This window comes from Aedes albopictus, chromosome 3 (assembly GCF_035046485.1).
Source record: "Aedes albopictus strain Foshan chromosome 3, AalbF5, whole genome shotgun sequence".
Lineage (NCBI taxonomy): Eukaryota > Metazoa > Arthropoda > Insecta > Diptera > Culicidae > Aedes > Aedes albopictus.
In genome coordinates, this window is record NC_085138.1 from 411,061,619 (window position 1) to 411,088,902 (window position 27,284).

General features: G+C 43.6%; 1 protein-coding gene across 7 annotated transcripts in view; it reads right to left on the reverse strand.

Annotated features, from left to right (window-relative positions):
- The window catches only part of LOC109426380 (G protein-coupled receptor kinase 1), a 359,171-nt gene that overhangs the window by 176,268 nt on the left and 155,619 nt on the right, over positions 1-27,284 (reverse strand). For all 7 annotated transcript variants that reach the window (XM_029875606.2, XM_029875602.2, XM_029875601.2 and 4 more), the window contains 2 exons: positions 26,772-26,848; positions 1,373-1,446 (listed from right to left, as the gene is read on the reverse strand). In XM_029875606.2, the coding sequence (XP_029731466.2) occupies positions 1,373-1,446; positions 26,772-26,848 (151 nt within the window). The remainder of the gene's footprint in view (positions 1-1,372; positions 1,447-26,771; positions 26,849-27,284) is intronic.

Consider the following 27,284-nt stretch of genomic DNA (forward strand, 5'->3'; position numbering starts at 1 on the left):
CGAAGTCCTTCGTCTTCCACTTCCGTTCATAAGTCCTAGTTCTCTGTATGGACGTAGGAGCTCTCTGGCATATCTTGTAGAGGATCGCCTGGTGGTCGTTGTGGAAGTACTCCTCACTCACCCTCCAGTCCATGTCTTCCATCAACGATGGACTACAGAATGTAATGTCGATGATGGATTCACGACCGTCTTTGCGGAATGTGCTGACTGTTCCTACATTGCACAGCTTTACGTCCAGCTTCGCCAGAGCTTCAAGTAGACTATATCCTCTTGCATTGGTTTGCCGGCTGCCCCACTCAACGGCCCAGGCGTTGAAATCACCGCCGATGACTACTGGCCTACGTCCTACCAGCGTGTCAGTGAGTGCATCCAACATCCGGTTGTATTGCTCCTCGGTCCATCTTGGAGGCGCATAGCAGCTACATACGAAGACACCGTTAACTTTGGCGATCACGAAACCTTCGTAAGAGTTTTCCACCACTTCCACTATAGGGAATCTGCCCATAACTTGTATAGCCGCCAATCCTGCTATATCCGCTACCCAATTGCCGTTCTCAGGAGGAACCTGTCTGTCTGTCTGTCTGTCTATCTGTCTATCTGTATGTCTGTCTGTCTGACCCTTATGCATTCGGAAACTACTGAACCAATCGGTGTGAAATTTTGTATGTGGGTATTCTTGGGACCGGGGAAGATTCTTAGCTTGTTGTGAGACCTCTCCGGTCTCTGGAAAGGGGGGCTCTCATACAGATGATTTTGCTGGGGACGTCCCTACGGAGCTATATGTATAAAAAAACAGTAGGCAGACAGTACGACGTTTGCCAAGACAGCTAGTGTTGCATAAATATTCAGAATCTGCGCTTTTTGGGTTTGAAAGAAGAAGCAATTGTGTTCAGTTGTCCATAATACGAACAGTTAATAAATTGCACTAAGGTTGCTGTTAGTGGCTTAGAAACAAGCCTATTGCTTGGGTTATTCTCAAGTTATTTTGTACATGGTTGAGTTTTTGTAGTTCATTTATGCGACACTAAACAAATGTTTTCGGATTCAATTTGGCATGGTGAGCTCGTTCCATACAAACTATTTAATATGAAACACTTTAGGAGGATCTTTATTGATGACTAATCTCTCCCTCCAAAAACAATCCCTATCGTTTCATAAATTGTTCCTCAAATTATCTCCAGCATTGTAAACAGAGTAAAATATGCTACATATCATCTCCATCGTATCGACACGTTTCTCGAGGAGTTGCACGTGTTTTCGCGTGAATCATTTCTCCGGAAAGGGGTGTCATCCCCCTCATTTTCCGCACCACGTAAAACAAAACAAAAAAAAAACGCCGATTGTAGGCAAATACAAATGTATACGGACTTACCTCTTCGTAGAATTTTAAATGTGGCACCGGTTCATCTGAGACGTTGTCGCAGAAATCTCTGAATAGGAGGTATCCTGGAAAGAGAGTTGTTGGAGAAAGACACGAAAAAGTCAGGTAAACAACCGGGTGCTTGAAGTGTGGGGTTGGGCTGGGGAAGATCGATTGGGTAATGATAGCGATAAACTGGCTGACAATTTGAGTAAGGATGGAAGTAACAGATTCAGATGGAGCAGATTGTCATGTTTCGTTCGCGGAGAACGGGCGGCTGTAAAGTGTCATTCGCCTGGTTTCTAAGAATTTTCACTTTCGAATCACGTTCTGAACGTGATAATGGGAAATCTGAAGATTTCCAACGACGTTTTATTGAGATATGTATATTTTAACACAATTTGAAGAAAATCACGCTGATAACTAAAACAAATCATAGCATACACAACGAAACTTAAGAAACTATGCTAAGCAATAAATTCTACAAGCCAAACTAATAAAACCTTCAAGTTAAAACATCGCTTTTATGATGGCTTACCCAAAGCATTTCCAATCAGCGAAAGGATTTTCGCCAGATCGGTACAAAACGGTGGCAAATTTCCCACCCGACTGTGAAAAATCGCACATAAAATACGCACTATAATCAGGATAAAGCTTGAATCTCATCATTTGGTATTCCATCGATGACGGTCCGCCATGAAACGAGGACGGTGAAAACTTTCCGGTTGCGTTAAGCGAAAGCTCCAAGCACCCCGTTCTTGCAAATGAATAATTCAAGCCGGGGCTTTAGCTCGTTTGCCGGATGACCGGTTTCGGTGGAGAGCGCGGATTTGTGGACGTTCCTCGGAAGGATTCAATCTCGCTGCGTGGAATCGAACAGATGTCCGTCCACCGACGACGAACGACCGGTTAGGCGAGCTGCAAGGTGCCCCGAACCTTGTGACAGAGGTTCTCATTTCATCTGTTTTGAAGGGCTTCACGGGAAATTTTCGACGCAGCAAGCGTAGAAAATTTCTTGGAAATCGTTCGAGAATCCATTCCATGACGTCCACATCCACTAACTGTTCTAGATGCGAAAATGGAATTAATGATTCATGGAATTGTGACATTTGGGACATCATCAAAGCAGGTGGTGTGGTATACCGTTGCCGAAATTCACGTCATCTATCATGACGCTTTTGGGCGTCGTCGTCAGTGCCACTGGACACCAACGAAAAACACCGGTCGAGAATTCCGTGCCCTAGAGGCGAGGGAAAACGAAATAAAACAACTTTACCTTGGACTCCCTTGGTAACTCGATTTGACGAATGGCCCATTTGCCCAGGTATTTGAGATGAATCAAATTGCACACTTCAGACCGTCAAGCAACAAACATATCGAAAAAAGAACGTTGACTTCTGGAAAACCAGATTAAACTATACGAATTCTCCTTAAGAACATTGTTCTTAATTTTATGACATTCAATTCGCTTTGTACGGTTCATTGTCGATTTTTTATCTCTTTCCGTTGTTCCATTTATTAAATTTAGTTCACATAGATCTTCGTATGTAGAATTAGTTTCTTTCCCTTGTTCTTCTGGATTATTGTGTTCGTACAATTCATTTTATTTGCCTCAGTAACGAAAAAAAGTAACTTTTAGCCTAAAAAATACTTCAAAAGAACGCAAAAATATGTAAACCAGTAGGGTAAGTGTTCCAGTTATGGTTATAGTACCAATCATTCGCCATAGTTTAACGGCGTAAACCAACAACAAAAAAATGTGAACAATAGATCACGTTCACAAAAGATGGTTGCACTCATTTAAATTCCACATTTTGCTCAAATTATGGTAGAAATAAATCATTTTCCTTAAAATTTCGGCTTCCTTGCACCCTTTTTTGCCATAGTGTACTAGTTATGGCTAATCCCATAAGGAATGCATGCAAATAGTACGAAAAGGAACTGAAGTTAAAAAATGTAACCATAATTGGTACAGGGTTCCTATCATTGGCACACGCTGTAATAAATGCTAAAAGTAGTTTTGACTCCGTTTCTATATTTTTTCTGTAAAGTGTGGACACTTAGCTATCTTTTAACATATTGATGACATTCGTAGATCTTCTCGTTATTTTTGTACAAATAGTTTTCCTTAGATAGTGCCATAATTGGTACATCCACCCTAGTAGATATCTTTCTCGTTCATCCCCACGCAAAGCTAGAAGCACCTTCATATCCTATGATGTCCATGTGAGAATAAATCCACCCAGATAAGGGGTTTACCGTTTACTCAAAAGTGGGTTTATTTCTACCCACAAGGGTCCTTTGAAAGTCACCGATGAGTTGTTTTTACTTGTCAGGATCAAATGGAAACTACCTACTAAGAGCTTTAATTCAGTTTGAGTTTAGCCGAAATTGGGATAATCACACGAAAGATTCGATATAAGTGAAAAGAACCTATAATTGGGTTGATTTTTTATTACTTGCATGGGACATGGAGATTAAGACTAAGTAATAGGATGCAATCAGTGAAGTACTAGTGGAAAGTAGTGAGCTGGATTTTTGTATGATGAGATGATCAATTCTACATTACTGCAATGAAATGGTGCAGACAACGTGACTAATTTGATGCTATTTGAGCAAAAGTTTGGGTAACTGTGTTGTTGTACAGGGGATAGACAAAATGATCGGGACAGGCAAAATTTTCCCTTTTCAAAAAAATTTCGAATAGCTGTAACTTTTCGAAAAGTGCATCAAATATTCATTGAAAAAGTAATGGGATGCATATTCAAAATAGACCAATTCACTAAAAAATCATAAAATTAATTCAATCGCTATAACTTTTTTTCTTGTTAATAATTTTAAGTTGTGTCAAACGTTTTTCAGAGCTCATTATATAAGTCATAAATGGACAAAATTTCATTGCATTCGTTTATTGAATCCGGAGATATAACAGCTCAAAGTTGGCTATCGGATAATTCTACCTTTTTCTAAAATGCCTATAACTTCGTGCAATATAGCCCGATCTTTTTCAAATTTTGTCCACTGATACATAACTAGTTGATCAACTTATAGTGAAAATTTGAGAATATTTGATGCACTTTTCGAAAAGTTACAGCTAATTGGACATTTTTTGAAAAATGAAAATTTTGCCTATACCGATCATTTTGTCTATTCCCTGTATTATTTATTTATTGCAACTTCAACAACACAATTACCCAAACTTTTTGCCCAAACAGCATCAAATTAGGCAGGAAATCATATATCCCACGCTGTTTGCACCATTTCAATGCAGAAATGGAGAATTGGGTTGTTTAGTGAATAAAATATTGCTATTTTCTATAGCCTAATCGAAAGAGCTCATTTTTCTGAGTATAACGTGATTTTATTGGATTCCAATACCTTCAGTTATCGCTCAGCTTCTGAGAGACACGGACGTGTTTTTACGATTGCGCTCCTCATTAGCCAAGCATTTTTTCTGCCGTTCTGTGTTTATCCTCGCAGTGCCGCGTCGCGTGTGTAGTGCTACGCGATGAGGCGAGAAAACACCTTCAGGATCGATTATTCGACCTTTCCGGTGAAACCGTCTTTCGAGAAAGTGCATGGTTTCTGCCGCACAGTGCTCGGCCTGAAGAAGGAAGATGTGACAAGACTACAGTGCAGTAGAGGTGAACAATGTGCGTTCGTCAAGGTTAGCGACCTGACGCTCGCACAGAAAATAGTGAACGATCATGATGGACGACACGAAGTTGAATTGGATGGGAAGAAGTACACGCTTCGTTTAACCATCGAGGATGGAAGTGTCGAAGTGAAGATCCACGACCTACCCGAAGATGTGACGGAAGAGAAGATCGTGGAGTTTTTGAGTGCGTTCGGTGAAGTGATCGCGATTCGTGAGCTAACGTGGGGTGAGAGCTTCGACTTCGGAGGCATCCCACTCGGAGTGTGGTCCGCCCGAATGCTGATCAAACGAAACATCGACTCTTGGGTCACCATCGATGGGCAGCAGGCGTACGTCGTGTACAAGGGGCAGCTCCTCTCATGCAAACACTGCAAGGAGCTGGCGCACACTGGCATATCATGTGTCCAGAATAAGAAGCTGCTGGTGCAGAAGAGCTACGCGAATGTAGCGAAACAAAGTGGCAACCGCCAACCACCCAAAAAACCGGCTGGAGTGAGACCACCGAACACGAAACCGGCTGGTCACAGTTCTACCGCGCCAACACTAACGTCATCGGTTGCCTTTCCCGAGCTGCCGAAGCCTCCCAGCCAGACCGAACAGTCTGCTTCGGGTACTCGAGCCAACAGTCAACCCGACAAGGTTGACTTGACAATTTCCCCCCGCGAGCAGCCACAAAGTACTCGTGCCTCATCCTCGTCTCTCCGGCCTCCATCCCAAGCTTCTGAGGTCACCGATATAGCTGATCTATTCAAGAAGCCTGCTTATGCGCTGCGATCGCACAGCAACAGCGGCAATGGCAATGTATCGGACGAATCATCTGCATCAACGAGCAGCAGCCGAAGCCGGCATCGACCACCCGGTAAAAAGCCCCGCCGGGAAGACAAGAACGACGAGCAGGGTGAAGATCGGCAACTATAAATGGCTCTCACATCGTACAATCTCGCTTCCATCAACATCGGCACGATCACCAATCCCACGAAAATTGCGGCGCTACGAAGCTTCATCAACAGCCTAAATCTTGATATTGTGTGTCTGCAAGAGGTAGAGAACGAACAGCTCTCCTTGCCTGGCTTTGCCGTTTTCGCCAATGTGGATCACACAAGAAGAGGGACAGCTGTTGCTCTGAAGGAACACATTCAGGTCTCTCACGTTGAGAAGAGTCTGGACGGCCGCCTGATTGCGGTGAGAGTGCACGACACTACAATTTGTAATATTTACGCTCCCTCCGGCACAGCTCAGCGAGCTGCCCGGGAGGAATTTTTCAACGGCACGCTTGCCTACTACCTTCGACATCCCTCTCAACACGTCATCCTCACTGGCGATTTCAATTGCGTACTGCGCGCATGCGATTCGTCCAGCCCAAGGAGACGGCAACCTATTTTTTCACTATGGAGTTTGACAGGTTGGATTGTGCCTCCTTACGTGGAGCATAAATTTATGCTCCAGCTAAAATATTCACCAACACATTCGTGAAATTTGAATGTTTACCTTTTATACGAGGGATATCGATGCAAAACGCTTATATCACATTAGATCTCATTAAAGTGTTGGTCATGAAAAAGTGGCGTTAATTGATAATTTTCAATTTCAGAGTGTCGATGTTTAGGTAAAGTTCCTACAGAGAGTGAGAGTTGCTTGTGAAAAGACACACAACACCTCTTTCGCAAACTTTGTACGCCAAAGTGCGTTTTTCCTTGTTTCCTCCCGCTGCTGCATTGAGTAAATGTTGGTATTAGTGAGCACTGGTTGCGCATGATAAGCGGCAACAAAATCAGATCACCATAGCATCCCCGTGGTCCAGCCCGAATACCAGCCCGGCGCTCAAAACAGCTGTGCAACAGCTACAGCTCCACGATGCATGGGAAAAGCTGTGCCCGCGTGATACAGGCTTCACGTACATCTGTCGGAATGCGCAATCACGTCTCGACCGCATCTATGTCAGCAGTAGTTTGCGAGATCATCTGCGTACCGCGCATACCCATGTCTGCTCGTTTACAGACCATAAAGCGGTAACGCTCCGACTCTGCCTTCCCCAGCTCGGACACGAGCCTGGGCGCGGTTTCTGGTCCCTCCGACCGCATCTTCTCACCGACGAAAACGTTGAAGAGTTCCAACAGCAGTGGCAATATTGGACCCGGCAGCGGAGAGCCTACGGCTCGTGGATGGAGTGGTGGCTGTCATACGCCAAGCCCAAAATTAAAACGTTTTTTAAGGTGAAGATATGACGAAGCCACACCTGTAATTTTCAAGAGCACAAATCTGAAGAACTTCATATTGGTTTGTGCTGAAAAGTTGATCGATTGGTTAGCCGCTGGTGGTGCCCAATCGATCAACTTTTCAGCGCAAAACGACAACCGATTCTTTAAATTTGTGCTCTTGAAAATTCGAGTTGTGGCTTCGTCATATCTTCACCTTAAGCGCAAATCGCGAATCGTCTTCGACGAATTTCACGACGCACATCAGCGTTTATATGCGCAACTACGGCAAGCGTACGACGGGTACTACCAGCACCCCGAAATGTTGATCACCATAAATCGGCTGAAAGGCGAGATGCTGGCATTGCAGCGCAATTTTTCGCACATGTTCATGCGTGTCAACGCGACATATTTGGCGGGCGAACCACTATCCATCTTTCAGCTGGGGGAGAGGCGAAGGAAGAAAACGGTAATCACACAGCTGCGGACGGAAGAGAACGAGATCGTGGTCGAGCCGCCGGCGATCGAAGCAAATCTGCTTAACTTCTTCTCGAGTCTCTACACGGAAGAAGCAGCAAATAACAACAACGACGGTTTTGAGTGCGATCGCGTGATACCCCCAGATGATCCCACCAATGAAGCCTGCACGAACGAAATCTCCACCGCAGAAATCTTCGCTGCGATCAAAGCGAGTGCTCCGAAGCGCTCCCCCGGCAACGACGGCATACCCAGAGCGTTAATGATTAATCATAAATTTAATCATGATTAATGATTAATGATTAAGATTAATCAAAATCATTAATCATAATCACAAAAAAATTCATTTAATCATTAATCATTAATCTTAATCACACTGTTTTTGCAATCTAATCATTAATCAGTAATCATAATCATAAGAAAAAATATTAATCAATCATTAATCGTTCATCACCAAAAATGATTCACCATATAAAACATATGATCCAATTTAAATTGGTTCAAATGCAGTTCTAAATAATATAATCTATAATTCTTTTTTTCAAAAATCTCCCGGACAGAGTAATTTTATACTTAAACTTCAAAAACATGTCAAACAATAAATATATTTTAATCATTTCCAGTTTTTTGTGATTGATTAATCTTGATTAATCATGATTTTTAATCAATGAGCCATTTTTAATCATTAATCATAATCAATAATCATAGATAAAACCAATTTTAATCATTAATCATAATCTTTAATCATCCGAAAATTTAAATTAATCATTAATCATAATCAATAATCACCAAAATTGGAATTTTAATCATCAATGATTAATCATGATTAAATTTTTTGTTAATCATGAACGCTCTGGGCATACCACACACCAAACGCTTTCAGCAATATTTTGCTGAATTTTGCCGAGCTGAAGGGTTCAGCAAAATTTTTTGCTGAACTTTCGGCAAAGTTTGCTGAATTTCAGCAAAACGTTACTGGTGATCAGCAGAGTTTACTGAACAAATCAGCAAAATTTTGCTGGATTTCAGCAAAATTTTTACTGAAACCTTCAGCTCGGCAAAATTCAGCAAAATTTTGCTGAAACCCTCAATCGATTTTTGGTGTGCACGAGAATTCTATCTCCGTGTGTTTGATGTAATCCACCGTGAGCTAAATCTCTTGCTGAACGAAGCGCTGGTGGGTAATCTCCCTCCTGCATTTGTGGAAGGCATCATCGTTCTGGTGAAAAAGAAGGGAGGTGACAACACGGCCCGATCATATCGCCCCATCTCGCTGCTCAACAGCGATTACAAGTTGCTCTCCCGCATTCTTAAGTCCAGGCTGGAGTGCGTAATGAGAGCCCACCGCATCCTAACCGACGGGCAAAAATGTTCCAACTCGGAGCGTAACATCTTCCAGGCCACTCTCGCTCTGAAAGATCGGATTGCGAGTCTTCGTCACCACCGGCGCGCCGGTAAGCTCATCAGTTTCGACCTGGAAAATGCGTTTGATCGGGTCCGCCACTCGTTTCTTTTCGACACCATGCGTTCGCTCGGCTTTAATCGGGAACTCATCGCTCTTCTCTCGAACATTGCCAACCGATCCACCTCCAGGCTGCTGGTTAACGGACGTCTCTCGCGCCCGTTCGAAATCCAACGCTCGGTCCGGCAAGGCGACCCGCTCTCCATGCACCTATTCGTGCTGTACCTCCACCCCCTGGTGTGTCGGCTCGAACAAGCATGCGGTGACGACTTGCTGGTCGCGTATGCCGACGACATCAGTGTTATCGTCACATCAGCTGGTCAAATCGAATCAATTAATGAGATATTCGCTCGTTTTCAAACGGTTGCCGGAGCACGTTTGAATCTACGGAAAACGGTGGCAATAAATGTTGGGTTTTGTGAAGGTAATTCGATCAACACCCAGTGGCTACAGACAGTCAATGTAGTCAAAATTTTGGGTATTACCTTCACGAACTCGATTCGGCTAATGACAAAGATTAACTGGGACGCGATGGTTGGCAAGTTCGCGCAACAAATGTGGCTGCAATCTTTGCGTATGCTAACTCTGCATCAAAAAGTGATCATGCTGAACACGTTTGGCACCTCCAAGTTATGGTATTTGTCGTCTGTCTTGCCGCCTCTTGCAGTACATACGGCAAAGATCACTTCAACGATGGGCACATTCCTGTGGAGGGGGATAGTCGCTCGCGTCCCGATTGTGCAGCTTGCTCGCAGTAAGGACCAAGGAGGCCTCAATCTGCATTTGCCAGCCTTTAAGGCGAAATCGCTCGCCATCAACCGACATTACAAAGAGATCGATTCCATTCCCTATTACAAATCCCTTCTTCTCCACGCTCATCCCCGCCCAGCAATCTCTATAGACAATCCTGATATCAAAACAATCCTATCAAATTACTCCCAACTTCCCCACCTTATCCAAGAAAACCCCTCCGCCGATCTTATCCACCGGCATTTCACTCAACAGACGGAAGTGCCTAAAGTGGAACGGGATAATCCGACGATTGACTGGCGGCGTGTGTGGCGCAACATTCATGTAAAGCAGCTATTTTCAGCCGAGAGATCCAAATTATATCTGTTGGTGAACGAGAAGTGGGAGCATCGAAAACTTCTTTTCGTGATGCAGAGAGCAGACAACGAAAATTGTACCTACTGCGACGGTCGAACAACTGAAACGCTCCGGCATAAATATTGCGAATGTGCTCGTGTCGGCCCGGCATGGACGGTCCTACAGCAGAGGATAGCAGCCGCTATGAATGGATGGAGAAGACTGACGTTCGAAGACCTGCTGAGGCCAACCTTGGTGGGAGTAAATAGATGTAGACGAAGTGAAATTTTGAAAATAGTTGTAAAATACATCTGCTTTGTTGACACGTGTAACATTAGAATAGATGTGAACGAACTTCTATTTCATCTGAACTTAGAATAACAAATTAAATTAGAATAACAAATTGTAAATAATACTGTAAACCGCTAAACTGACAAATACAACCAAATTTTACCAAAAAAAAAAAAAAAAATACCTTTGTTTTGATGGTTTAATTAACAAAACAGTTTTAACTTTCGTGGATAGAATGACAGTTCAATCGATAAAGTGACAGTTCGACCCGAACAAAAAAAAATCCCCATACAAACTTTAAATGCATTTTAAAAATAGTTCCCGGACTCCAAAAATTATGAAATTTTGGATATCGACTAATTTTTAGGCGGAGAATCCGATTATGAAATAATCCGGATACCCCTAAAGAACCCAATTGATCATCTCACCATACAAAAATCCAGCTCACTACTTTCAATCTAGTACTCCACTGATTGCGTCCTATTGTTTATTACTAAAATGAAACAGTGCAAACAACTTGGGTAAAGCCTGCGCACTTTAGAATCAGTACACTTTCAACCGGCTGCCACTCGAAAACGGTGTCACTTGGAAAAAAGTGTTGTTAGAAGCAATTGAAGCATATCTATTGTAGTTTGTAGGAAAAATATAAAATTTGCTGTTTTCATATTTTTAGATGAACTATTGATCTGAATTCGTAAATAGTGCCAGTTTTTTCTGCACACATTGAGCAAAAACCAATCATTGTCAGATTCAAGATTTGTGTAGGAATATATAATTACCAAACCCACCAATTACGCAGTATAGAATCGTTGTAGGTATTATGATTGTTGATTAAGGGAGGTAAAATATTCCATGAGTGTTTTAAAATTTCCAATATAGCTATGGTAAGCCTTTGAAGGGTTTTATGGAAAATCAAAGGCTTGCATAGATATTTAAGATCAAAAAAGTTGTTTTCGCATAAACTTTAGTTCGGCAAATACGCATACGGAAAGGATACTATACGAATAGTATTTGTACGATATTCGGACCGGCTCGCGGAGAAATTCTTCGGACACGTAGGTACTTTCGATTTTGATAAAGAACGCACGACGTAATTTGAATCACTACACTGTTTATTCAAACTCTAACTGAGCAACGAAAAACTTTATTGCGACGAGGTAGATGTATATTTGCTCACGGGGTAGGTTCAACTAACTACTGCCCTGTATCGACAGTGATACCGAGGGACAGTGGTGAATATAGCATACGAATTTGAGCCGACCGCTCCTATTGCTCTACCTGCTAGCAGTGATAAGGAAGGGGTTAAAAACCGCGTATGATAAAACGAGACCACTGCTGATAAGGTTTTGTGGAACTCGTCCGTGCTGCCAGAAGGGCTGATTTTGCTAGGTCTAAACATGCCGGCCGCCTTGAAATCTCTGCATTTCAAATCAAATAGAGTATAGCAATTTCGACCTTCACTGTACAACCTAACTAACTACCTACTGCTGTCGGCTACGAAAATTTGATTATTCTATTCGGGATGTTTTGATATCTATTCTACTACTTCTTCTGCTTCACAACATTGCTTGGAGTACACTTCGATGACCTTGACCTAGTCTTCACCAAAGGCCTTTGTGCTCGGTGGCTGCCGATCGAATTCATGGTTGGTTTGTTTACTACGCTGGATAGTTGACTACTAGGTGCGACATTGGACGTTGGATGCTTCCGCTTGTGGATGGTTGCAGCTTCTTGCACGCTGGCGGGCTGTCGATGAATACTTCGCCGCTGCCAGGTTGTTGGACGGATGTTGAACGCTGGATGGAACATCACCCTTCGCCGAGGGTGGTTGCTGCGACGGTGGACGGTGGAAACTTCGCTGGATGAACGTGGACTGTATAAAACTACTGCTGGGCATCTGCTGCTTCGAAAAGGGTCGATTGGATGATTTTCCTACTCGCTGGGCTTGAGCTCTTGGTAATGGTCGTCAGTGTCGTCATCAATTTCGTTGCCGTCGTCGTCGACGCACGTGGCGGGCATCTTTCGAATCTGCAGATGAGAGGCTGCTTTTTAAATTGAAAAAATGAACATTAACAAGACTTCCCTGATGCGGAGGCCTCCTGGCCTCCGCGGGTGCCCAAAGCACCGATGAGGACGACTGGAATGTCGTTCGAACTACAAAAATAGTGGTCACAAGTTGCCTCACTGGAGTTCTTGGGTGCCATTGCTGCGGTTGACGGGCCATCGATATGGGTTGATCAGTCCCTGATGAAGGCTTGTCGGTGCGACAACAGCGGGTCGAGCATCGGTACCTGATGCTCTGGTGCTTTACTCCGAGTTGTGATGGCGAACTGTGGTGCTGACGAAGTGGGGAAGTTAATGATGGTACAATTTGGAGAAAGTTCTCCTCGACGACGTGATGATGACGGACTGAAGATAGATTAATTGGTTCTTGGGACATCACACAACGATCATGCTAGACGACACGGGACGGGACGACCTTCTCCCAGCGACTGACGGAATGGACGAAATGGAGTTGGTGATGACGTCTTCGATGAATGTCCCAATCGTGGGACATGTGGAGCGACTATGGGGGACAAACATTCCTTAAGCTTTTTGCAATTCAATATAATACATATACTTAACTGGGAAGCGGAGGCCTCCTTTTGGACGACCTCCGCGATGCCGGGGTCCCGGCGACGAAAGAGTGTTAGAACTCTTCTGATGTAGACGCGTTGTCCCGGATTGGGAGCACACAAATTTTTGAAATGCCCCTCTTGAAGGACCCATCCTTTGTGCGGACGGTTACTACTCGGACATTGCCGTCCGATCCAGGGAAGATTTCTGCTACTCGTCCTAGCTGCCATCGCTGTGGTGGCAGGTTGTCCTCCTTGACAAGCACCATTGTGCCTATCTTGACGTTATCGCGCTGTTTCGTCCATTTTGTCCGGTTATGGAGATCGGACAGATAGTGGGTTTTCCATGTTTTCCACAGCCTCTGAACGAACTCTTGGGACCTTTGCCACACAGCCAAACGATTCTCCGGTATTCCTTGTAGATCGGGCTCCGGAACAGCGGTTAGAGGCCTTCCGATCAGAAAGTGGCCGGGAGTCAGTGCCGAAAAGTCGTCGGGGTCGTTACTCAGAGGCGTTAGCGGGCGAGAATTCAGTATGGCTGCAACTTGTTGTACGATAGTGTTCAGCTCGTCGTAGCTCAACTGTCTAGTACCAATTGTCGTCCGGAAGTGACCCTTGAACGATTTCACGGCCGCCTCCCACAATCCTCCGAAATTTGGAGAACGTGCAGGAATGAATTCGAACCGAATGCCATCGTCTTCTGCTGTACGAGTGATGGTGCGCTGGAATTGCTGATCCAGGAATTGACGACGGAGGTCCTCAAGTTCTCTGTTGGCGCCGACAAAGTTAGTCGCATTGTCGCACATTACCGTGTGTGGTTTTCCACGGCACGCGACGAATCTCCTGAAGGCGAAGAGAAATGCCTGAGTAGACAAATCAGCAACTATCTCCATGTGGACCGCCTTTGTCGCTAGGCAAACGAAAATCGCTACGTAGGACTTGACTGCTGGACTTCGACGGATCGGGTACTTGATGTAGAAGGGACCACACAAATCTACTCCTACCTTCCAAAAGACTGCTGAGGGGTTTACTCGGACAGCCGGCAAATCTGCCATTAACTGCTCCTGCACCTTTGGCTTACTGCGGAAGCAATCCACGCATTGATGGCAAATCTTGCGTGCCAGATTTCGAGCATTTGTAGGCCAGAACTTTTCTCTGACTGAAGCGATGAGGAGTTGTTGACCAGCATGAAGGAGTTTTAGATGATAATGCCGAGTTACTAGTGCAGCTAACGGATGTTGGTGATGCAAAATCATCGGGTGCTTTCGAAATTCTGAAATCGGTGCATTTGCCAGCCGGCCGCCGACGCGCAGTGTTCCATCTATGACGACGGGATTCAAAAGCGACAACTTGGAGGATGATTTCAGCTGCCGACTCCGCGTCAAATCCGCAAATTCTTCTGGGAAGCTCTCCTTTTGAGAGATGCGGATGAGGTGAGTTAGCGAGTCATCCAACTCTCTCAGGGACAGGCGTCCTTCCTGCCTAGTTGAGCGATTGCGTGGTGAACTATTGTGCACGAATCTACGAAGCCATGCCACTAGACGAACCAAATCAGTGAGCGATGACCGGAGCGAGAAAAGTTCGTTTGGCGGAGTCACGCGAGAAGGGAGAGATATCGTGCAACGTTCTTCCAGCAGTGCACTATCTGTTGGTGGTTGTGTTGACGAGGGTTTCTGCCATGTTGAACGATCTTGACGAAGCCAAATGGGACCTTCGAACCACGACGGCTGATACTGTATTTGAGCAGCCGTTGTACCACGAGAGAGAATGTCGGCAGGGTTTTCGACCCCGGCAACGTGGTTCCATTCGCCTTCCTTGGTAATGTGCTGTATTTCAGAAACACGGTTTCCAACAAAAACTTGCCAACGGGAAGGTAATGACGATAACCAGCACTTGACAATCATCGAATCGGTCCAGAAGAATGATTGATGCGGGAGTTGAAGACTGCCAGTAACCTTTTCATAGAGGTGGCTCAGCAACAAAGCCGACGACAATTCAAGGCGCGGTATCGACTGTCTCTTCTTTTTGCGGGTCAGGTCTTCTAATGGCGCAACTCTGGACTTTGACGTAATCAGCCGAACGCTGATTTCTCCGCTATTCGACACACAGCGAAGATACAAACATGCACCATATGCTGCCTCCGATGCATCACAGAATCCATGTATTTCTATACTGAGTAGACCTTGAGTGTAACAGGTCCACCTTGGAATCTTGAGTGATTCGAGCGCGATAGTATTCCGACGAAACTCAAGCCAATAGTTCTGGAATTCTTCCGGAAGCGGATCATCCCAATCGCAGCCTTGCTTCCATAACGACTGGAGGAATATTTTGGCTTGTACCACTACTGAGCCAATAAGACCAAGCGGGTCGAAGATCCGTGCAGTGTCAGAAAGCACGATTCGCTTGGTGATTGGAGTTTGAGGGTTCCATTGTGGCACAGCATATCGAAACATGTCGGTAGCAGGCTCCCAAATGAGGCCGAGAGTTTTGACTGGTGATGACGACGAATCCAATTCCAGAGTAGCTCGTTCATCTCGTAGTTCCTCGGGAATGCTTGAAAGGATCTCGGCACAGTTGGAGCTCCATTTTCGTAGAGTGAAACCAGCGGAGTTCATGAGGTCCAAGATCTCAATTACTAGTTCCTTTCCTTCTTCTACGTCGTCTGTTCCCGTTAGAAGATCATCAACGTAAAATCCCTTCCGAATTGTGGTAGCTGCCTTTCCGTGCGTTGCTTCGGCATCTGCTGCCAACTGTTGAAGGCACTTTGTTGCAAGGTACGGAGCAGAGCTAGTACCATACGTAACGGTAGTAAGCTGGTAGGCCTTCACAGGGTCGCTGGTCGAGCTTCGCCAAAGAATGCGCTGAAGAGGCTGATCGGCTTGACACACGTTGACCATGCGGTACATTTTGGCGATGTCCGCCACAACAACGAATCTGTGGAACCGGAACCGTAGGATAATCGATAACAAATCGTCCTGGACGACGGGTCCGACCATTAATCCATCGTTCAGCGACACTCCAGTAGACGTGCGGCATGAAGCGTCAAACACGACGCGCAGCTTCGTAGTCGTACTTTCCGGCTTCAAGACGGCGTGATGAGGCAAATAATACGATGGACGTTCGCAATTTTCAGCAGAGACTTCGCGCATGTGACCCATGTCCAAGTATTCTTGAATGAAATCACAATACAAAGCCTTCAGCGTGTTGTTCGTCTCGAAACGACGTTCCAGTCCGTAGAAGCGCCTAAGTGCAGTTGTTTTGGAGTCTCCTAGCTGATCGATGACATATTGCTTCTTGGGAAGCGTGACGACAAACCTTCCATCTTCATCTCGCACTGTAGTTCGCTGAAAAATCTCTTCACACGTTGATTCTTCGACGGAGAGTGTGCTCTTGTGGTAGCAGGACTCCAATTCCCAGAACTTGGTTAACAATTCTCGAAGATCCACCGTTGAACACAAGTAACCCATTGCTCTCGAAACCTCCTCTGATTTGCCAGGAACACGACCAGATACTACCCATCCAAAGACAGTTTCTTGAAAGGTGGGTCCATCATCCGACATTTTCTTGCGGCCTTCCTTCAGCAGATCGAAATAAAACTCGGCGCCAATGATCAAATCTACTGGCCCGGGCTCGTGAAATCCAGGATCCGCCAAAACAATGTCTTCAGGAACTAATAACGATCCAGCATCAACTCGATCAACTGGTAATATAGCCGTGAGTTTGGGAAGAACGTGAAGCTGAACGGTTTCGGTATACGACGATATGCTGGGGAACCGTGGAGATATATCTGCTTCGACCATCTTCAACGACCGTACAACGGAGCCACCAATTCCAGAAACTGCGAGATGGCTGTCCGCTCCGGCCAACCTCAGATCTTGGTAGAATTTTGAAGTGGCGAAACAGTACTCTGAACAGGAGTCCAAAAGTGCTCTAGCAATTTTCGAGTTGCCATTCCGATCGGTTACTATCACCATAGCGGTAGACAGCAACACTTGCCGAGTGGGCGAGGGTGCGCTGGAGGGTAGTGAGTTTGTTTGCGTAACTAGTGTGCGATCTGTGGCGTGTGATGGGTGTGAATGTGGTTGATGCGAACTTGTACTGGCTATTGGGTGTGAGTTCGTGAGTGATCCATGGTTTTGAGTGGGTGTGGTCTGATTCTGAGCTTGTGTGTTCTGATTATTCGCTTTTTGTGGTCGGTTCTGTACAAGTGGGACGGAGGAACCGGTCGCTGCAGGCGGGGACGCTGCTCCACTGTTGGTTGACCCGATGTGCAATAGGGTGTGGTGCCGTTGGTGACAATTCCGACAAGTTCCGCTCGTACAGTATCGAACCATGTGAGACGACGAAAAACAGTTCAAGCACAATCCGCTCCGTTTCACCTTCTCGTAACGCTCTTGGACCTTCATCTTCAGGAACTTCTGGCATCTGAAAGCTGAATGCTGACTCTCCCCACAAAACGGACAATTTCTCGGAGATTGCGATGTGGCGTGACTAACCGTATATCTAGGCTTCTTAGACTCGATCTGCTGGCTCGGCTTCGACGACGACAAAGACTGCAGAACGGAGGCCTGCTTTCGCAAAAATTCTATCAACTCTTCGTAGCCAGGGACGTCTGTAGAAGAGTGATGCGACTCCCATTGACGAAGGGTGGTTGTGTCAAGTCTGGAGCACACCATGTAAGCCAATATTGTGCTCCACCCGGTCGTATCTTCGCCGATTTTCGCCAACTGCTGAAGGTTTCTGTCGAATTCGTTGATAACGTGGCTTAATGCTTCGTAACTTTCGCGTTTCATTGATTCCACGCTGAACAATGCATCAAGGTGTGCCTTGACGATGAGCTTTTTGTTCTCATATCGCTCTTGGAGGCTGTCCCACGCTATAGGATAGTTGGCAGCAGTCATCTCAATCGACGAAATTCCTTGCAACGCTTCACCGGTTAGGGACGAACGTAGATAGGAGAACTTATCCATTTCTGTCAACTGGTCATTCCGGTGGATCAGACTTCTAAACATGTCACGGTATGTGATCCATTCACGAACGCGACCTCCAAAGCTAGGTAAACGGATTTCGGGAAGCTTCACTCTGGAAATCGCACTGGAAGCAGCGGGAGCTGCATGCTGATCGGTCGCTGCAGCAGTATCTGCAGTAGCTGACAGTTTGCGCAGTTTGGCTTTCAGCTCGCAGTAGGTATCCTCAACCATTTCAACCAATTCGGAGCTCTCGGTCTGCCGCTTCTCAATGAGATCTGCTAGAATCTTGGCCTTCTCGTCTGCATCTTCCTTTGATTCGGACACTTGCTTTTCATCGGCTTCTTCCGTCAAAACATCGATTCTCCGGCGAACTACGTAGAACCGTTTCATTGCGATTTCCAACATGTCTAGTCTGGCTTCCACTTGGTCAAGATGTTTCTCCGGCTTATATTTGGCAATGAACTTCTGCACTCCATCGACGGTGTTGCGAAGCTGCCGCTCCTGCTTCAGTAGATCCTTCAACTCGCTGGTCATTTTCACTCTTTTCTTCCGCTGCATTCACTAATTTTGCCAAATAAATGGAAACACTTTCACTGATGGGTAGTCGAGCACTATCAAGTCACTGGTACAATGTAATTGTTTGCAGGTGCAATCAACTACTAATTTAACACTGCACAAAACAGCTTTTTGGACCACTGTGCACTAGAAAATCAGCACTATTACTGCACATTCGAACATTCACCCGCGACTCGCGATTCAACTCGACGTCCCACGTATGACAGTAGACAGGCAGAGTAGATTGACTGCAGCGAGGGGAACCGACCAAGCGAACAACAAGCATAAGAAATTCCAGCGGAAATCAAGACCAACCGTCAATCGGAGAACCCAACTCAAGGACCAACTCGCAGTTCGCATGCAAAAAGACGAAACCAGCATTGATTTCATTCAACCACTATTCTTTATTAACCACATCACAGTAGGGCAGTGACCCTCATGCTTGGCGCCACTACTGATCACATGCACACATGCAACACTAGATACTTCCCTTTAGCTTGGAACCGCTTGTCCAGTGGGTCGTCCTGTCCAGCTCCGTCTCGATCTTGACGATTCTCGCCGCCTGGCTGCTCCACTCGAATCCCTGTAGTCCTGCCTTCCTCTAGACGACGTCGAACGGCGTCGCTCCTCCAACTTTCTTCGATGGCGCCCGTTGGACACTTCCACAACGCCCGCGTTTACAAAGCACACTCGGACCGCGATGGCGATATTGTCCGGCACTACTATGCGCACTATTGTCCGCGGTTTTCTCGCGCAGCGCGTTGGTCACCGGTCGACGAATCCGGTTCGAAGGACCAAAATTTATGTACGATATTCGGACCGGCTCGCGGAGAAATTCTTCGGACACGTAGGTACTTTCGATTTTGATAAAGAACGCGCGACGTAATTTGAATCACTACACTGTTTATTCAAACTCTAACTGAGCAACGAAAAACTTTATTGCGACGAGGTAGATGTATATTTGCTCACGGGGTAGGTTCAACTAACTACTGCCCTGTATCGACAGTGATACCGAGGGACAGTGGTGAATATAGCATACGAATTTGAGCCGACCGCTCCTATTGCTCTACCTGCTAGCAGTGATAAGGAAGGGGTTAAAAACCGCGTATGATAAAACGAGACCACTGCTGATAAGGTTTTGTGGAACTCGTCCGTGCTGCCAGAAGGGCTGATTTTGCTAGGCCTAAACAGTATTGGTATACAAGAAACCAATGATTTGATGCAGAACAATATAAATAATCGTGGCTCGAAAGCTGTATGCACTATTGCTGACGAAATTCATTGGATGTGTTTTGTTGGCGTGAAATATCTAACGATTTTTCAAATAAAACTGAATCTACTCAAAAGTTTTTTATTTGTGATCATAGAATCACATTTATACTTCCATAATCTGTATGGTTTTCAGTGTTTTATCCATGAAAACTATCTTATTTTAGGCTTATTATGAGGAGTTAGCCTTATGACTGTTAATTTCCGACTACTGTGAGGGAAAACTGCTAATAATTCCAAAAATAATCCAGGTTTCGATATGAATTAAATTAAGCCACTTGAATTGGGGAATTGTAGATCCAAAAAACGATCTCAGAAAAAAAATTTCATAAAAAATTACTTTGAGTAAAATTTTGTTTTGAATATAGCGTGAATGGACAATAAGGCTATAAGTTTATTATGGTCTTGTGAACCATATTTGTCAAGAGTTTAATGTCGTAACTTGTTTTGAGCATATCTTTGATGAATATAATTTTGTTTCTTGTGGAAATATCAGCCCGTAAGCTGTGAAATTTGCAATTGTTGATGAGCATTGGTTTGTGCAGAATAAAATGGTATGAATTTCACAATCAGGTCAAAATTTTATCTTGAAGAAATAAAAACTGAATTTTTCATATTTTTCCTACAAAATACAATAAATAAGCTTCATTTGCTTCTTACAACATGTTTTTATAAATTAAACCGTTTTTGATCTGCAGCCGGTTAAAAGTGTACCGATTCTAAAGTGCGCAGGCTTTATTAAGATTTCATGACTAATTTGATGCTGTTTGAGCAAAACTTTACTTAACTGTGTTGTTTAAGTTGCAAGAAATGAGGAAATATCAACACTGATGGCCAAAGTTTTGCTCAAACAGCAACAAATTTCGCAAGGGATCATAATACCCACGCTTTTAGCAGTCAGCTTCCCAGGAAAGCCGTTTTTGTCCATGATTCTCCATAGCTCTGTGCAGTCGATAATGTCGTATGCCGCTATGAAGTCGATGAACAGGTGATGCGTTGGGACCTGGTATTCACAAAATTTCTGGATAATTTGCCGTACAGTGAAGATCTGGTCCATTGTCGACCGACCGTCGATGAAACCAGCTTGATAATTTCCCATGAACTCATCCGTTTTGAGGGACTGGAGATGACCTGGGATATCACTTTGTAGGCAGCGTTAAAAATAGTAGTGGCTCTGAAGTTTTCACATTCCAAATGGTCGCCTTTCTTGTGAATGGGGCAGATTACCCCTTCCTTCCACTCCTCCGGTAGCTGTTCGGTTTCCCAAATCCTGACTATCAGACGGTGCAGGCAGGTGGCCAATTCTAGGCCCATCTTGATGAGTTTAGCTGCGATACCATCCTTACCAGCTGTTTTGTTGGTTTTGAGCTGGTGAATGTCATCCTTAACTTCCCTCAGCGTTGGAGTTGGTTCACTTCCGTCATCCGCCGCACTGGCAGCGTCATTTGTTCTGCTGCCGTGGTCTCTCGTGCCTACGTTCTCCACGCCATTCAGATGCTGATCGAAGTGCTGCTTCCACCTTTCGATCACCTCACGTACGTCCGTAACGAGGCCTCCGTCCTTATCCCTGTACATATCAATTCGCGACAAGAACCCATTGCGGGATGCGTTGAGCTTCTGATAGAACTTCCATGTTTCTTGGGAACGGCACAGCAGTTCCATTTCTTCACACTCCGCTTTCTCCAGGCGGCGCTTTTTCTCCCGAAAGAGGCGGGTCTGCTGTTTCCGCTTCTGTTTGTAACGTTCCACGTTCTGCCGGGTCCCTTGCTACAGCATTACCGCCCTCGCTGCGTTCTTCTTCTCCTTCAAAACCGTTCTGCGAGTGTCGCAACATTTTTACAAAAAGAGAATGTGGTACTGAGAAAACTAGCTGATTTAAAAAAAACGTTTTTCATTCTAAGCGCATTAAATTCGCAAAGTTCGTCTAATCAGCCTTTGCCAATACAGTAAAAAGGATGAGATCCAGCATACTCAGGTGGCAGATTCTTCGAAAATAGTTTCAAACGGGTTTAAACACCGGGTGTCCAAAACAGTGAAAACTGATGCTTCAAATATCAGTTATTTTCATCAAATGTTTAGTCAGAAATGGCCTTGTGGGTATTTTTAACGGACAGTGGAAGGTTTTTACGATCACACTAACATGACCATAATGTTTAACGCCCTTTGAATTTGTTTGATCTTGACATAAATTCAAACTCATGTCCTCTAGGTGTCTTCGGGAAAGTTGTTGGGTACGCCAATAACTTACAGATTACAGATACAGTTGCGAAGTTCGAAATTCCTCCACTGGGCGGCATTAGTGAGCATGTAGATTTTCTAAACCTCATATCTCAGAATCACGATAACTTAGAAAGTTGGTGTCTTCGGCAAAGTTGATCAGTATGGCACATAGACTTGTTTCGGAATTCTGCCACTAGGCGGTGCTAGTGAGCATGTAAATTTTAGATATCTCATACCTCAGAGATGGTGTCTTCGACAAAATTGATCGTCATCGTAGACTTACATAAAACAGGACATTTGATTCGGAATTCTGTCACTAGGTGGCGCTAGTAGAGATGCAAATTTTGCAAATTGCGCAGCTTTGAACCTTGATAACCTAGAAAGTTGGAGTCTTCGGCAGAGTTGATCAGTATGACATAGACTTACATAAAACGGGAATATGATGCGAAATTTTGTCTAAAACTTTCATGCTTACTAGCGCCGCCTAGTAGCAGGATTGCGAAACAAGTGTTCATTTTTATGTAAGTCTATGTCATACTGATCAACTTTGCCAAAGACACCAACTTTTTAGGATTGGCTTTCTCAGTCATTAAGTCAAGACGAGTATTGTATACTGTTCCGACGTTTCGGCCTTTTTGTTGTGGCCTTCTTCAGGGATTGTATTGTCTACCGTCTATTGTCATGAATACTTTCTCCTGATTTGACCATGGGAGGAGAGCTAGAGTTTTCATGCCTGTTGTTTGCTAATATATAATAATTCTGGGAAATCTTCTTTTGCTACACTGTCACACAACACTGCAACGACCGTTTCAAAAATGTGTGACAGTGTAGCAAAAGAAGATTTCCCAGAATTATTATATATTAGCAAACAGCAGGCATGAAAACTCTAGCTCTCCTCCCATGGTCAAATCAGGAGAAATTATTCATGACAGTAGACGGTAGACAATACAATCCCTGAAGAAGGCCACAACAAAAAGGCCGAAACGTCGGAACAGTATACAATACTCGTCTTGACTTAATGACTGAGAATGCCAATCCTAAAAAGTCGATCAATATCCAGTCGAAATCGCCATTGCAAAGACACCAACTTTCTAAGTTATCGTGATTCTGAGATATGAGGTTTAGAAAATTTACATGCTCACTTGCGCCGCCTAGTGGAGGACTTTCGAACTTCGCAACTCCTCATGTGTAAGTTATTGGCGTACCCAACAACTTTCCCGAAAACCATCCATCTATATTATCAGGATCTTGAGCTGTCGTATATCGTAAAGTTTGCTTAAGGGGTTATATATGTTGAGGTCGAACACAAAATCGATTTTTTTTATTCTTTTATCTTAAAGTATGGGTTCTTGAGAATGCTGTGTCAAATTTTCATAGAGATCTAAGCAGTAAAAGCAAAGATATAGCGTTTTGCGCCTCGTTCCCTTACGGGCGCGGTTATCTCGGAAGTATGTTTTCCAAAAACGTCGATGCGGTGACTACGCTTGCGGAAACAGTTCTCAATCGATTTCAACCACATTTCAGTAACAAATTTTGAAAACGACGTATAATCAATGGTGTAGCATTGATTATACATCGTTTTCAAAATTTGCTACTGATTTCACCGTAGTCACCGCTTCGACGTTTTTGGAAAACATCCACCACCACCGAGATAATCGCGTTTAATCAAGTATGCACTACTAGCCTGGTACACGGTTTATATGGAAAAATACAAAAAATGGAAAAAACTCAAGTTCCTGTATACTTTTTGAGTTCCACTTTGGTCCCATATAAACTGTGCAAAATTTCAGATCGATCGGAAAAACTATATTTTACCGCCCGCCATTCTTAGTTTTTCATACGATTTACTATGGGGAAATTTTACTCCTGCAAAGAAAAATCGCTAGGAGTTACCCTTGATCCCTAAAAATAAGTCAACGAATGATTTATGTAGAAAACTTCACTAGGAATCAGACCTCTGAAGACAGCAAATCGATGCGACGTTCGTGGAAAAAGTTATTAGGCTTCACTCGATCGATAAAATAACAAGATTTTATTATTTATTGTTATTCCTTACATGTTAAACAGCGTTTGCATGCCATTAGGTTTTCAGTCAATAACTTTTTTCACATGCCTCAGTTCGCTTTGCGGTCTTCGGAGGGTTGGTTCCTCGTTAAATTTCCAACAGAAATTATTCATCGATTTATTTTTAGGGGTTAACCTGTGGCGATTTTTCTTAGAAAAAGTGATTTTCTCCATACTAAATCGTATGAAAACTTAAAATGGCTGGCGCTAAAATATAGTTTCTCCGATCGATCTGCAATTTTGCACAGTTGATATGGGACCAAAATGGAACTCAAAAAGTGTACAGGAGTAAAATGACTTTCTGTGCCCCACGCTAATGCACTACGCGCCAGTAATGGAACGAGGAGCAAAACACTATATCTTTGCTTTTACTGCTTGGATCTCTATGAAAATTTGACACAGCATTCTTAAGAACCCATACTTTAAGATAAAAGAATTTAAAAAAACGTTTTTGTACATATAGAACCCCTTAACAATCTGATATGTATGATTCCTGTAGTGCAATTTAGAAACAAACTATTGATGGTGCCTCTAGTGGCCAAATTGCCAACTAATCATATGAACCAAAGTTCTAAGTGGTAGATTTTTTCTAGCCGTAAAACTTTGCCAAAGAAAGTAATACGCTATGTCTTAACACATCCGAGATAATAGGCAACACCCCCATAAGGCCAAAATCCCATAAGCTCTTAGACTCCTATTAAACGAATTCCTATTGCGCCCCCCGACCAGTGATCTTATAAGAGTCTCGACTGTAATCCCAATTGGGACAGAGCCTTCATGTCTGATGGGGACGCATGGTTCAAAGTATTTTTTTTTTATTTTCGGGTTCGTCGCTTTCCTAGAAGCTCACATTTTTCCAACAATGGGACGCGAAGCTATCAATCATCCTAAATAATCGGCGCCTTTTGCTGATCCGGATGACATAAGTGGCTAAGTGTGTCGTGTAGAACCAAAATCACACGCGTTTAAACCTCGTTGACGGTTTTGCGCAATCAAAATGCGTAACTCTAGACGCGGATGGCATAGCGCTATCATCTTGTTTTTTAATCTCCATTTTTATCAAAGTTGTGTAAGACCGCAGATTTTTGTACGCAGAGGTTGTTGCTGTGTCATTCCGTTCAAACGATATTGATGATTTTCATTTAGACTCCTTTAGACTAATATTTTCTTGATTTAGTACAACATTTAGTTTATGTTGCTGAGCGATAACTTTTATGTTTGCCCTTTCCCGTAATATCATTTGAATGAACAGTAACTCTTAAACCAGATGACATAACGACAAAACTACAGCCACCGGTCTTCCGAGACCTACGCTAAGGTGATTCCTGAAAATTGGTTGCATATCCTCGAATTGGGATTGCAATAACTACGGTTTAACTGTTTTCATTAGCGTCGGATAAATTTGTGGTCTTCAACAATGATTTTCAGTACATCCCGGGCTAAAACTCCATATCAAAGTTGACAAGAAATAGATAAAAATACAAAAATGACGTTTTTATACGTGCAATCCCAAACAAGCTTCAATTACGATGTAAAAGAGATCATGCCCATGTTCTACACAGATATAAGGTATCTTAAATAAATGGATCCTGAAAAGTCTTTATTCGATCGAATACGATTGTTTTTGCCATTGCCACCCTAACAGGAAATCCCACACTGTCTGGTTTGTTTCACTGTTGAAACAAATCAGGCATCCCCACTGTCCTCTGATTTTCAACCTGCATCTTACATTGTTCCGGATTCCTAAAATCAGTGGCCTCAGAGATCATTACAAAAACGACGACGGCGACGACGACAACGGTGCAGCAAGCGTTGGAACGTGAAAATTTCGTGGAAAACAATGCGATAATGGCATCGTTTTCCGGACCATCAATCATTACCCGGCACGTATACCTACTTCCCAAAGTGCCGCCCTGCATGATTCTCATCGTCCTTCGCAGCCCTGCGGTGGGCAAGAAGATGAGAAAACGATTAGATTTTTTTTTTTGTTTTTGTTACAATGGACGCTTGGCCAAATGCCAGTAGTTGAATTTATATGGTTCACATGGTGCTCTGCACTTTTTATAGATTTGATTGTGATGTTGATATAACTAACTGACTTAGAAGCTGAAGTTTCATTTATTTAAGTATTATTATTATTTCTTTACCATAGCGATTCCCAGAACTAAGCAGGATAATCTCGTGATTTTTAAATTTATTTACTAAATTCATCTTATTCGTTTTATTTTTATTAAATTCCTGAAATAATTAAGATATTAATTTTGATCGTTTCATTTGTTTTTACACGAATTATTTACGTTGCAATTGTTTCATCAATTTATCAGTTTCATTAAATTGAGGTAAAAATACACCGACACCACACCTCGAATTTTAAACAGCAAAAATATGAAGATCTAAAAGGCAGTTTGAGCAAAAAAGTTGATTGATTATTTACCCGCTGGTGGTGACCAAGGAGATCAACTTTTCGGCACAAGCCGCAAGTGATTGAAAAACTAGAGCATTATAAAAAAAATATGCCATTTTTTTATAAATTTGCAATCACTACTTACCTAACACCTGATTGAAGATTTTGTCGAAGTTCACCTCGTTCTCCTTCTCCAGGTATTTGTGCATCACGCTTCGAACACTGAAATCAAACAAGCGAGAAAAACGAAAGTTTTGAATTATTCACCAGCAGCAGCACTTCATTCCGCAAGCAACTTTTAGTAGAGATAAACTCTCAGTCAGTATAAGAGATGGAACGATGACTTTTAATTAAACTCCCATTCCCTTGATGTAGTTGGCCTGGCCCAGGCCCACATTCCTCCATGAGAAATCATAATTTCAACTCGCCGAACACGTTGGAGTCGGGAAGAGATTTTCGTGGAATAAAATCGTGGAATATGATAACGACACTCGAACTAAAAGGAATCATTATTTAGTTGAGTTCAATGTAAAATTAATTCCAACAGTAATAATATAACGACTTTTTCATCCAGCCATTCATTTAACTGCGAAGACCATTATCATCCCATGTTTAGGAACATTTTTTTAACTCTAGTAGGGTGTTAGGCTAAATATGA